Genomic DNA, 12,707 nt, shown 5'->3' with positions numbered 1-12,707 from the left:
CCACTACCGATAGATGCAGGCCTGTCCTAAAGTCTTCTAGAAAAGTCTCAGACACTGGGCAACATTAGTGGTGCTCACTGCCGCAGATCGAACAAGGAGGGCGTACAGAGTAGCAAAAGCAGATACTTGTGGCACGGTGGTGACCTCGGGCACAAAGTGTTCGGTAGAGCCCGGTTTCCTGGTTGCGCAGATATAGTGGCACTGGTGGGTCGCACAGGGCTGTGAGAGAGATGGTTTCTGGTCGAGTCCACTGTGGGTGCACTGGTGTTGTCGTCCGACGATGACAGAGACGTGGTCGGGATTGGTTAGTCTTCAGCCTGTCGATGGTCGATCCACAGTGCTGGGTGCGGCGTCGGCTACCGAACTGGGACAAGGGGACAGATGAAGGTCGTTCTTGTTACCGTCCACAGCAGAGGCGTTGCAAGATCTGGTGTTGCACGTTGACGATGCGATCCGGTGATGGTTGGCGGGGAAGACGAGCCTTGTGAGGTGCTTGGTGGTGGAGTTTGAGGCGTGCGGAGCGGCGATCCCTCCTTGTTAAGCTCAGTACCTGGGCGCCCTAGAGGGGTGATGGCGGAAAAGGCTGGAACCTGGGTGGGCCAAAGGCTTTGTTACCGCGAGCGAGTGGAGAGTGGTGGCCTCTACGTATATGTATGGCGGGCTACGGATGCTAGGATAGTGTCTTCGCGTGGCTGACTGGTGCGCTGGGGCTTCACATATCCCCAGGGCTCAACCAGGCGATAGGGTTTGTCCGAGCTTTGGGAGGATCTGGATCGGGATGAGAGATGAAGTAGGTATGGCACGAGAGCACGCCTCAGGTGAGGAGCGGGCGGGAACGCTATTCGCAGACGCACTACCTCACAAGTAGGCAACGCAGACGAGGCACGGCAGGCGCACTGCGACGAATGAATAATGAACCACACCGTTTAGGTTCAGGTTAGAGAGAGCCAGGCGAGCATGGGGCCGCAGACAACAATGCGCTGCCGGGGGTGAAAGCACCTGGGCACGTAGCGCAGCCAGACCCTGCCCGCTGGCCGTCTCTCGGACTCTGCTGGCGTGCGGGACGGCTTGGACCAGCAGAGTGGAGGGTGTCGCTTGCGCCGGGCCGGAGTGAAAGGGCCCTCTCCATCATCAGTCACGCCGCCATGAGCCATGACGTTGGGCGTGAAGGTCGCTCGCCGGGGTCTCTTTGACGCGTGCCATCTGCCATGAGCTGTCAAGGGAGCCCGAGTGAGATTGACGGGGCGGTGGCATGCGGCTCTCCTGACCCAGGTTTGCGGCACGACAAGAGACGGACAGCAGAAAATGCTTTTGTTTTCCCAAGTTCCAAGGGTGAGGAGCCTGGAGGCACTCTAGTGTGCGTCGGGACTGGCGCCAACACGCCTGGAAGCCTGCAGCGCACGGACGACGTGGGTTGGTCTGGCCCAAAGAAGCGCCGTGGCAGAGACAAAGACGCGACTTGAAAGACAGCTTTGCCTTGTTTGTTCAAGCTCGCCGTTTCCCAGAGGCGTATCCCCGTTGCTAGCAGCGCTGATCGCGGCTGCAGACGTGCGAGATCGATTTGAAGCGTGCGGGAGCAGGACTGCGCGCCTGGCCGTCACAGATGCGTCCCATCACTGTGCATCATGGCCGTAGCAGACCTCAGCGACATCTGGAGCTGGGATCCTGCCCATCCCTGTGGACTGCCTCGGCGACCTCTCCAGCGGCCGTGCGTCTGCCGCACAGCAGTTTACCTAGCTGAGCTGGATGCGCTAACCATGTGGGAGCAGGAGTGCGAGTAGCACATGATTTGCGATTGACGACACTGCGCTTAAGCACCTCGTCTGCAGCGACGGCAGAGAACAAAGAGGGTCGAGGCGTTTCCGCTGATCGACGTGGCGCCCGCTCCCTGTACAGTGCTGCACATACGGTATATTGCCATGATGCCCGCGTTGCACACGCTGTTGGTCATCAGCCGGGGAAGTGCTTATTGGCTCCGTGTGTGTAATCATTGGCCTCTGTGCACTGTCGTCTGTGAGCAGCTTCGGTGACGTCTATAATTAGACGACATGCTACGGTATATTGCCTGCGGCACGTGTGCATGCAAAGCACACATGTGCAGCAGCTGAGCGGAGGTGGGTAGGCCCATGCTCGACCTCATTTCTCTGACGCCAGTTCCGGCGCACTAGATACCGTCGTACATTTTACCCAGCTGGGGGATTCCCACGTGGAAGCGCAGCTGAATCACATCCGAGCGCGCCCAGGTTCGCGTTTGCGCGCGTCTGATGATGCCATGTACGGCTCAGGGCCTGCTCAGGTCCATGCTTCGCATCAATGGAGCGAGAGTCGCAGCCAAACGATAGGCACGTCCCATATCACATTGCACCAAGTTCCAACGCGCGCCCGCTGGCGTCGCGAGTGACAGATGCTGTGCGGTCAGGTCGTGAAGCCAGTTGGCGCTGGCTGCCCACAGCGGGCGCATCGAAGCTTCGGCTGGCTGGCTTCGTGCATGTGGTGGTGTCGTCGACGGCTTCCCAGCGGCCTGGTTAGCTGGCTGGCGGGAGAGTGCTGCGACCAGGACCTGGGCAGTACCAGTTCTTCCGCCGTCGATCGAGGGGGCTTCTGCTCTGGCCACTTGGTTTGACTCCTGGAGCTGCTCTCGTCGACGCTATGCTGGATAGAGCCCGTGCAGGGTCGAGGGGAGATCTCCAGCCGCAAGCGAGATGGCCGTGTGGAGAGGCTTTTTGGCTTGCTGGCTTGCTGGTGCTCCCCCCGTCTCGGCACCCACGGTCCAGTGAACGGAAGGCGTTGCAAGGTCGGACCGCCTTGACAATCTGTCGGGCTGTCGCATTGCGTCGATATCATACATGATGACACCTGTTGAGGAACATGGACTACCAAAAGGAACCGCAGCCAGCATCGTGAGACATGGACCGTTCCCCTTCATTTCGTGTCGCCATGTTTTCGTGTAATCCCAGGTGCGTCTGTCCAATAGAACAGAAAAGTAAGCGGCCGCACTAGAAAGTCTTGCTGTGTTGTGATGTTGACCGGTCGCGCTCGATCTCTCCGTCTCTGCGCGCGCGCTTGCGTCGCCAACATGACCCGGAGCCCTACCACCACTACCTATGCAATTGAGTTCTCCATCCCAACTCTGTTAAGACAAATTCAGACCGAAGTGCAGACGGGGTCGAAACACCACGGCTGCTTGGGGGACGGTGCAGCCAGCTGGAACCTTTCTGCCACGGTCACCCCTGTCGCTCTATTCGACGACCTCTCCATCGGAGCACGCCTCTGCACTAGCGCCCTCCAGGGCTCCACGCCCGTCTCCGACCGTACCACAGATGTCGTCATCCTGTCATTGGCTGCCGCAGCTCAGCAGCCTCGCGGAGCCGAAGTACTTAGATGAGAGCACTCTATTTGCCCGTCGCACGGCGGTGTTCTGGGCAAATGCCTACGAAAGTGTCAGTGACGTCTCTCCTCATGTGACCCAAACCTTCTGTCCCCCTCAGCAGCTGTAGGACTAGCCCTACTCACTCACTATCACAGGCGGGTTTTGCGCTAGAATCGCACGATTGGCACCAGATCTGGGAGCGCCACGCCAACGCCGGAGCGGCCGAGTGGGCTCCACAGGCGGAGTAAAGTTAAACCGCAACCGCACCCCTGTCCCTTGTTAGCGTTCCATGATTTCACAGCGTGCAAGCGAGGACGCCCAACCACTCTGCTGGGCCACGGGCCACTTCAACATGGTCAAAAAAGAGCTTTCGCATTCGCGTCAGATCCATGGTCCATGGAGATTATCTGCCGCTGGCGTCAACGGGTGACTGCATCCATAACGCGCGAGCCTCCTCGCCGAGCCCGGTCGATCTGCACTATTCGCGCATTCTAATAAACTCATCGTTACCGACAATCTTATCCACGCGCATTTGCACGGCAACAAGCCGAACGACTCGAGGACCACGGGCTCGTGCTTGGACGTTTCGTAGGACTGATGAAACCGAAATGATGGCAAGTCACAATCAGGGGTGCATGTTCCGAATTTTGCCCCGCAAGGAACTTTTGCCTGCCAGCCTACTGCAGCACGCGAGTAAGTCTTGAAATGATCCCTATGCGTTTGCTTCGACCACATTTGTGTCATCGTTTGGCCAACATCCTCTCCTGCGTAATGCAGTGACTATCCCTCCAATCAGACGCCGTTTCGCTAAACCTTGCACCTCAGCTGCGTCCAAGCGTTTCGTGTGCAAGCTACCACACCTCCACCTGCCCCTAACCGCTTGCTTCGACTCCGACCGGCCGAAATGTGATTTGCTCACATTCGCTTATACACATTAATGTCATTGGAGCCTCCTCCTTCACCGATGGGCCAGATCGGAAAAGATGATGTTCAGCCGCGTGCTTCCAGCACCTGTCTCCCTAGTACACCAGTCTAGTCACTAAGGTTTCTTTTCTCGGAGGCATGTGGCCGACAGAAAGCAGTGCGATGCATCAAACATCATCTTGAGCCAGCAAGGCCCGAGAGAGAAGTACTTGCCACGATCAAACACAAGACGCCGTGGCGGACGCCAGCATCGTTGAGGATCCCGAGGATCTTCACCGGGCGCTGTCGTTCATTGCCCGAATCAGTACTCCCCAGCTGTTGTGCCCGCTAGCCTTTACGCCGGTAAAGCCATCCCGTCTGGATCGTGCGCGCCTCAAGGCAAAGATGCACGCAGGGTACGCCTTCCTGGGAGCATATCTACTGCAGACACGACCCCTCCATCCCTCACACACAGAGCCCCTACTTAACTTGGCAAAGGATCCTGACTAAATGAGGAATAACGATATACCACGTCCAGTGAGCACAACGAATTGTGCGCGCGCTTCGTTACTCAAAATCCGAAAACGGGCCACTGTTGGAAAGACCTGCAGCCGCTCGAACTTGTCAGCAGTGATATGCACAGGTTCGCGACATCATCCTTCGTTATGCAGTTGCCGCAGCGACTCCTGTACATCATTGACCATGAAATCCTTTCTTGGCGACCCGAAACGCGCCCATACTCCGCGTCTTGCAAAGTCCGCCAATAGCCTACTTGAGAGTTTGTACATCACACTCCTCCTCGGACCTATTCCCTGTTGACGCTCACGCGCTTCACAAAGTGGGGTCATTATACTGACCATGGGCCGCATCTCGATCGTTGTTTGATACTCGGTAGCTGACAAGCCGAACGAATCCTTCAGTCTCGTTATTGATTGAATCAAGTGGCCTTCGTCTCGGACTGTCGTAGACCGCTCTCGATCTCCATGCAAACCCGCTTTACGCTCACAGGCCCGAAGTCGCTATTAGACGATGGGGGCCCCGGTGCGACATGATGCCCTCCTGCGGGAGGTGATGTTGAGTACGGTCACTTTGCTTTTCCAAAATCATGCTAGGCAGCCCTCCAGACCCATCATCACGGCTCGTGGCCCACAATACCTGCCGTCATCGGTCGCGTATAATTCTTGTCCCAGCGCAGTGACGAGGTAAGCCATGATTTGTTGTGATAATTAGAATATTTATTCTTTTTGTCCATGTCTTACTATACTGGTGTGCGGTGCGACAGGAGTCTGGCTAGTCATATGGTCTTCTGTACATGTCCGGGGTCAAGTTCAAACGCTACAAAAGTTCTAGTTTCAAAGTCGCCAGCAAAGTCTAGGCCGCTCGTCCGCTCAGCTCGCTTCCAGAACCATCACTCACGCGAGAATCTTTCACGATGTCTCCGAGATTCAAGCCGGGGAATGCAACTTCATAACCGCCATATCTAGCCACCGGCATGTCTTTCCTACACGGAGTTAACACGCGGTGAATTGCAGTCAGTAGGTCACGCATACCCGGCAACCGGTTTTCGCCAACAGGACAGGCCCCCAAAGCGGCGGTGGGTGACTGTGGCTTACGGTCCCACGTGTAAGATCCCGAAAACCATGTCAGCATGCACTTCGATTGCCCTTGGCAACACTGTGGGTAATCGTCTGATATAAGCAATCTTAGCCAGATCTGTTTCGTCGCCCGTTTGCCCTGCTTTAGCTTCAAAGTCTTCATGCCGCCCAAACCAAATCCGGTCGCTGCAGCGTTTGGCCCGCGTTTGCTATCTTGACCTGTAGATTGGGACTCGTACAGTCATAAATTCACACCTTGTTTGACAATCAGCAGGTGCGCGAGAGGCCGCGCGGATGTCCGTTGTGAGTGCGGCTATTTTTACATACATCGCACGGGCAAGTCACTACCATCATGTCTCTTCTCAGACATTACAATCCTGCCTCAGCCGGTCCATCACATATGGTCTGGTCTGGTCTGGTCTACAACACCGAGGTCCCAGTCCTGCCGTAAGCAGCGCATTGCTGACACGCCAAGACCGCATGTAGCCCGTTCTTCCAGACGCTGACTTGTCCGCCCACGCGCAAGATTCAAGTCCGCTTAGTCTACCGACCCATCTGACTACTTCATTGTAGAAGACCATGCAAGTCACGTCGTTGTTTGTTTGCCTCAACCATCACACTCCACTCCCGTACCACTCAGCTTAGTCTTACCCATCACAACCACAACATCTGAGCATCAACACATCAAATCAGGTATCTCACCCGCTCCCTCCTCTCCCCTCCCATGCAATTTGAGGAAAGAAAGTCTCACACTCGAGCCTTACACACTCCCAAGCGCGCGCGTTCACCACCTCGTGATCCCACCCTTCCCCCCAAGCGCCGAAAATAGGCAACACGCTCATCCCGTGCACATACACGTATGGGTTTTACTCTCGCAAGAGGCAAGTCTGCGTCTTACAAATGAACTGTGTGTGCGCAATACGGGGGCGTGTTGAGCGAGCTGCCTAGTAAGGTATCGGGGGTGTGGTACCAGGGCGAGACAGCGGCACGGACGGGAATAGAAGAGGGTGTGGCGCTTGGGTTAGTATTTGTGTTTATACCCATGTTTTATACGAGGGTGTGAGGCGATGGGGTTGGATTCGCGTGTCGCCGTGTCATTGTATTTCCAGAGTATGAGGTATCAGAGGATATGGGCTCTTGTGCTAGATGCGGTGTTGGTGTGAACTAAGTTTCCTGCTGGTTTTGTGCTCGAGGCGGAGAGCCTGTTCGTGTGTACATTGACATTGCACGGGGATGAGGGTCGCGTCGCGGCGTAGGATTGAAGGATCAAGAAGATGTCGCACTGCGCATATCTGTTGGTGAACTGCATTGTCTGATTATCATCGCCCTCTCATGGAACTTGCCAATCGAGTATACCTAGAAGGTAATGTTCAGACATCCGGACTGTCGGTTTAAAATTCGACTCGCAGCTACATACGTGTGGAAGCTCCATGCCTAATCCAAGCTTACGGTGACTGCCGGTGGGAGGGCGTCTACGCCAGAATGCTATTGATCAGACCCAACTATCAGTTTGGCATTCCTTGAGTCCATGAAGACGCTCATTCCAATACGGCATCGTGACGCCTAATGCTCTCATCACTCGATCCTATCTGCTTCTCGTATCATGAGGCTTAATCGAGTGGCCTTACGAAGCCAAAGGACTTTTTTGCGCCATGCGAAGACAATGGAACATGCGTCCGCGTCGTTTCCAGAACGCCGGCCACCATCCCACCCGCACCATGCTCTCAACCTCGCCTTGATCATACAATCCAGCAACCCCGCCCATCTCTAAAGTCTACTTTGAGTAGAATATGCTGATTTCCTCCGTCCCAAAAAATCTTTAAGGACTTACCATCGCTCAAATCATGGTGATTTCCTTAGCTCATTGAAGCGTAGGGGACTGTTCCCGGGGTCCTGAGAATCGTTTCGGCACGGAAGTTTATTAAACGACTGTGCTTATTAGGAAAGTGCGAAGATAACTGCTTTCTCTGTATGTACATGATTCGAGCAAGCGCCTTGATATCTGCCTATGCTGCAGTGGGTGTTAGCAGACAGTCATGAAAGAGTTCGATGGAATGGCTGTTTGACGGGCAAGAACGCCGAGTTATGTGGAAGCTGGTCAACTCCCATCACATATGTGTTGGTGGACATCAAACATATGCTCGCTCAGACAATCATGTTACGGGAAGTGAGTTTTTGGCAAGGTGTGTAGGATCTGAAAGCTTTTATTCAGCGCCAGATGGGAAGATGTACATCCTGCTACTTTGCGAAGCTAGAAAAGCGACTCAAATAGCTTGAGTACAGTGGTGCAATGAAGCGTCAACGACGACAGCCAATGTCCACGTTCATTCCCAAGACCATCCAACTTTTTGTCTTCTGCAACATTCATCCAAGCAGACTCTCACATCTCCTGGCGGAATTTCGACCCTCCATCTTCCGAAACCTCCGTCCTGCAGTTCATGCATCCAATCTACTGTCTGATACCACCCATCGCCTCCCTGAACGTCTCCAGACCCTTGCTCAGCATGTCCTTCTTCGACTCCAAGAAAGCACGCTGCTGCGATACCTCCAGAGGCTCTGCGGCCACGAAATCGATCTCTTCCTCGGTCATGTCGGTCACGGTCAGGGGCGAGAAGATCGTATCTGGAAGTGGGTGGACGAGATGGCGCTCGATGACGGTCTTGGCCACGGCGTTGACGAAGTACTTGAGTTCATCCTGTCATATTGGTTAGTGGGTGCCATGATGCACAAGGGCGGCGGCGGTTGCCTTGTAGTAAGCTCGCGCGGTGTCCAGAGCTTCTTGGCTGGAGAAGACGTCCATGTCCATCTCGACGGCGGCACTCATGTTCGCCTCAAACTTCGCGGGGATGACACCGAAAAACGGTGGATAAGTAGGATAGGCTTCACGGGTAGCAGGATGCTGTGCGGCGATTGCAGCATCTTTGGTGATCTTTTGGTACTTGCGCTGACGTGTCTTCTGGATCATGTCTGTGAAGTAGTGGTTGTAAGTACTAGGATGGCGCGCCTTGTCCTTGAGAATCTTGCGCAGCTCGTCCTTGGCTTCGACGAGGCTTGAGGCGAGGGCAGCGTCTACGCTCAGAGAGGTAATCTTGCTCTTGAACTCGGGCGGCGCAATGTGCTCAATGACCATGTATACGAAGTTTTTGCAGGCGCGTGCAACCTTGTTGATATGCCTGGCGGCGATGATCTCCCAGGGCTGTGATTGCTCCCAGAAGAGGTGCGAGATCAACATAGGCTGGAACGTTCCTGGAAGCTCATAGCCACGGGAACGCTCTAGTGTCTTCTTGACCCACTCAATGGCCTCACTCCGAGTGAGCTGCTTTGGTTCCGGCATGAACAGTACATCTGCATCCTCTCCTTCGAGCTGATCAAGCTCTTCTCGAGCCCTCTCGTCCTCTTCCATGTCTTTCTCTCTATCGCCAGGACCGGCACCAAAGCCGTACTTATGACCACGAAGACGCATATCCTTGGCAAACCCCAGGTTGAGATACTGCACAACGGATCTGAACCGGCTGATGTTCTGAGAATGGTCAACTGCTGCTTCCATGTTAATTGAGCCGAAGAACGGAGAATCGTAGCAGCCTTTGGTAGCTGACTTCAGCACATCGTTGACACGCATACTGGTCTTCATCAGTACCATGCGCTGCTCCTGCAACGTGTTCCTCTTATCGCCTAGCTTGTCAATGCTCTTGATCGTATTCCGGAGCTTGCTTTCCATCTCGTACTTCAGCGAAGGAAGCTCTTTGATGAGATGGTTTAGAAGCAGCTTGCTTAGGCGTTCTCGTAGCGAAGTGATCCCAACAACTTCGCGAGGCATGTCGGCGTACCTGCCCTTGTTAAAGAACAGCGTCTCATCACCGTTGCGCTCCTCAAAGGAGAACGTCATCTGATTGTCGCCACGGTTCTTGAGCATGTGCCATCCACGCTCAAGGTAGATGTCTTTGTTCTGCGCGAGATCGATCCAGCTTTTCTCGTTGTCGCTACCTTCACGAAGGAAGTCTGGCTTGGTGATGATGCCCAGCGTGCGGCGACCCTTTTCGTCAATCTTGCGACAGTGATCTAGAATGATCTGGTTGGCGTAATCGTTCTTCGCACTGACTACCGCAAGGATGATCGTACGGGAGTTAGTCATATACTGCTTGACCAGGTTCAAGATGAGCTCCTTGTCAGTCTCGGTCTGAGCTTTGTTCGTTGCGTGAATGAGACCAGGTAGATCGACCACAGTGCTATGCCGAATCAGCAGAGATACCAGGGCAAGCATGAGCAATGACTCACAGCTGTGGACGGCTCGGGCCAGTGATCTCGATGGACAAGACATCGCGCGAGAATGCTCTTGAGTTGATACCTCCCACGATACCTAGACCCATGGCTTGCGTAGCCTCATCGATGACGTCGGGTAGTTGGCTGAAGTCATTGATAGACTTGCTGAATGAATTCAGTTTTGACTGCTCCAGAAGTGGCCGGGTCTTGTCTGGCGTGATGGTGATGGTACTGGTCGAAGCCTGTGAGCGTCGTAGAATGATCTAAAACTTGTAAGCTTGCTCTGCAGTCTTGCGACTAAAATGCTAAAGCTCACCTCAGTAGCGAAGCGGGTACACAGGTTTTCTTTGCGAGGAAATGGAATCTCAGTAATCGCCTCGAGCACTGAGCTCTTGCCAGAAGACTGATCGCCGCACACTACCAACTGCGGAAGCTCGACAATGCCACTGAGTCCTTCGCGACGGAGCTTGTCGACAAGGTCCATGACCTTGCGCTGATCCGCCGACTGCAAGGCCTGCAGTGAGCTTGTTGTAACCGCATCGGCATCGATGAAGGTGGGAGTCAGTTGCGCGGGCGTTCCGGCATCGCTATCACTTGAGGTCATGCTTGCGACGTCGTGAGTGCGCGTCGCTAGGTGAGGTAGAAAGGTGAGAGAACATTTTGGGTAAGAGAGTAGGAAATCTTTTGTGGGCGGAAGCGCGCCAAGGCCCGAGCGCTCCAGCAGCCAGCCGTGGTGAGGTACAGGTGAAAGAGCAGAAATCAACAATTGCGTTGCATAATTCCTTCGAGTACTATGCAGGCAGACCTGTCACGAGTTGTTCTCAATGCTTTAATGCATGGACAGGGCCATCATGTATCAACAAGCGTAGTCATCTGGATGTACAGAGCCGAAGTCCAGCGCTGAAGGTATTCGACACGGTGACCACAGACAGACAGACAGACAGACAGACAGATAAACGACCGAGGAAGAGTACAACGGCAGTGACTACAATCTAGAACAGACCAAGGTAATCTCTTGATAGGAGTTTGAAGGAGAAAACTGTCGTTAGAGGATACGTATGCATGTCTGCAAGAAGCAGCAGCAGCAGCAGCACTGGAGAAGACTATGACCAGTCAATACAGATCCCGCATCTCGTTTAGCAATGCATCAAACCACGAGAACCATCACCATTACTAGTAAGACCTAGCCCTACAAGAAGAAAAATCTATACCAAACCCTACACCGACAATTATCTACAACTTCGCCCCACCCGCCCCCTTCAACCGATCCCAATCCTCCATCTTGAACACCACATACCCGTCATCCCTCTCGCCCTTGATCCCCAGCGCTGAGGGATGCCAATACATGGTATCATACACAACCTCGCCCTTCTCCTCGCCCTCCGCCTCCGCCGCCTCCTTATCCGCGCGCTCCACAATCTTCCTTAGATCAATGCCATCATTCCTCAGCGGGACCTTGTTCTGTTTATTGTTATGCATCGTCGTCTGCTTCTGCTGAATGCGCAAGAACACTGGTACCGCGTATTTCGGCAACTTGGCGCGCGCATGCGCGAGCAGCGCCTGGAAGTCGAATTTGTCGCGGTGCTCAGGCGCGATGTAGATTGCTGCGCAGCCAGCGCGCCCGTCGTGTCCGGGGACTTCGACGCCGTAGACGTTGGTCTCAAGGATGCCTGGGAAGGAGCCGAGGGCCTCTGACACTTCAGCGGTGGAGACGTTTTCTGATTTCCAGCGGAAGGTGTCGCCGAGGCGGTCCATGAAGAACCAGCGGCCGTCGCGGTCGCGGCGCAGGGCGTCACCGGTGCGGTACCAGAGGTCACCCTTCTTGAAGACGTTGCGTTCGAAGCGCTTCTGCGTGGCTTCGGGGTTGTTGTAGTAGCCGACAAAGGCGGATTCGTGGGGCATTTGCACGAGGATCTCGCTGCCTTCTTCATAGGCTTTGCGTTTGCAGAAACCGGTTTTGGGGTCGCGGATGAGGTCGCCGGTTACGAGGTCGCATTCCACAGGCACGTAGAGGTTGTGTGTGCGCCAGCGGTCGATGAGGCCTTGGTGGCCGACTGCGGTGGCTGTGAAGGGACCCCGGGAGCCATTCCAGAGAATCATGACACCCTCGGTACTGTTGAAGAACTCGCCGACAATCTCGATGCCAAAACGGTCAACGAAACGCTGCCAGACGTCTGGGCGAAGACCGTTGCCGAACATGGCTCTGACTTTGTGTTTGCGGTCGAGCTCGCTGGGCGGACTGTTGACGAGGTAGCGGGCCGTCTCGCCAACGTACACAATGGCAGTCGAATTTGAGTCGCGGACATCGGTCCAGAATCGTGAAGTGGAGAACTTGGTACCGATGCAGACGGTCAAGCCGCTGAGCATGCAGACGAGTGCAGTTGTGCCGCCTGTGCCGTGATACAGAGGCATACAGACATACCATCTGTCGCCATTGGGACCTGGCTTGAGTCCCATCTGGGCCACGCGACCCGTGAGACCAGTAGCTCTTTGCGTCTCGAACGGACAAGCCTTGGGGTGTCCAGTAGTGCCACTGTGTGTGTAACGCCGCCGCTCTGCTCTCACGCCTATCCTCCAAC

The 12,707-nt window shown here is 54.9% G+C and overlaps 8 protein-coding genes across 8 annotated transcripts; 2 read left to right on the top strand and 6 right to left on the bottom strand.

Moving 5' to 3' along the window:
• Positions 1-729: 729 nt before the first annotated feature.
• Positions 730-1,154, bottom strand: SNOG_07348 (hypothetical protein; the record flags this gene model as incomplete). Its single annotated transcript, XM_001797634.1, has 2 exons — positions 730-853; positions 1,000-1,154. The coding sequence occupies 2 exons, from the start codon at positions 1,152-1,154 to the stop codon at positions 730-732; spliced, it is 279 nt and encodes a 92-aa protein (XP_001797686.1).
• A 487-nt stretch (positions 1,155-1,641) lies between these two features.
• Positions 1,642-2,128, bottom strand: SNOG_07347 (hypothetical protein; the record flags this gene model as incomplete). The annotated part of the gene is made up of 2 exons (XM_001797633.1): positions 1,642-1,898; positions 2,056-2,128. The coding sequence occupies 2 exons, from the start codon at positions 2,126-2,128 to the stop codon at positions 1,642-1,644; spliced, it is 330 nt and encodes a 109-aa protein (XP_001797685.1).
• Positions 2,129-2,281: 153 nt separating this feature from the next.
• Positions 2,282-2,848, bottom strand: SNOG_07346 (hypothetical protein; the record flags this gene model as incomplete). Its single annotated transcript, XM_001797632.1, has 2 exons — positions 2,282-2,647; positions 2,768-2,848. 2 exons carry the CDS (start codon positions 2,846-2,848, stop codon positions 2,282-2,284), a joined length of 447 nt encoding a protein of 148 aa, XP_001797684.1.
• Positions 2,849-3,076: 228 nt separating this feature from the next.
• SNOG_07345 (hypothetical protein) lies at positions 3,077-3,618 on the top strand (the record flags this gene model as incomplete). The annotated part of the gene is made up of 2 exons (XM_001797631.1): positions 3,077-3,373; positions 3,526-3,618. 2 exons carry the CDS (start codon positions 3,077-3,079, stop codon positions 3,616-3,618), a joined length of 390 nt encoding a protein of 129 aa, XP_001797683.1.
• Positions 3,619-5,644: 2,026 nt separating this feature from the next.
• SNOG_07344 (hypothetical protein) lies at positions 5,645-5,915 on the bottom strand (the record flags this gene model as incomplete). Its single annotated transcript, XM_001797630.1, has 2 exons — positions 5,645-5,774; positions 5,887-5,915. 2 exons carry the CDS (start codon positions 5,913-5,915, stop codon positions 5,645-5,647), a joined length of 159 nt encoding a protein of 52 aa, XP_001797682.1.
• Positions 5,916-6,220: 305 nt separating this feature from the next.
• On the top strand, positions 6,221-6,427 carry SNOG_07343 (hypothetical protein; the record flags this gene model as incomplete). Its single annotated transcript, XM_001797629.1, has 2 exons — positions 6,221-6,315; positions 6,355-6,427. The coding sequence occupies 2 exons, from the start codon at positions 6,221-6,223 to the stop codon at positions 6,425-6,427; spliced, it is 168 nt and encodes a 55-aa protein (XP_001797681.1).
• Positions 6,428-8,317: 1,890 nt separating this feature from the next.
• Positions 8,318-10,732, bottom strand: SNOG_07342 (hypothetical protein; the record flags this gene model as incomplete). The annotated part of the gene is made up of 4 exons (XM_001797628.1): positions 8,318-8,563; positions 8,597-10,094; positions 10,144-10,370; positions 10,445-10,732. The coding sequence occupies 4 exons, from the start codon at positions 10,730-10,732 to the stop codon at positions 8,318-8,320; spliced, it is 2,259 nt and encodes a 752-aa protein (XP_001797680.1).
• Positions 10,733-11,361: 629 nt separating this feature from the next.
• SNOG_07341 (hypothetical protein) lies at positions 11,362-12,585 on the bottom strand (the record flags this gene model as incomplete). Its single annotated transcript, XM_001797627.1, has 1 exon — positions 11,362-12,585. One exon carries the CDS (start codon positions 12,583-12,585, stop codon positions 11,362-11,364), a length of 1,224 nt encoding a protein of 407 aa, XP_001797679.1.
• Between the last annotated feature and the right edge of the window lie 122 nt (positions 12,586-12,707).

This window comes from Parastagonospora nodorum (assembly GCF_000146915.1).
Source record: "Parastagonospora nodorum SN15 chromosome Unknown scaffold_11, whole genome shotgun sequence".
Classification (NCBI taxonomy): domain Eukaryota; kingdom Fungi; phylum Ascomycota; class Dothideomycetes; order Pleosporales; family Phaeosphaeriaceae; genus Parastagonospora; species Parastagonospora nodorum.
Note: the sequence above shows the minus strand (reverse complement) of the source record. Positions and strands in the feature narration are given on the sequence as shown.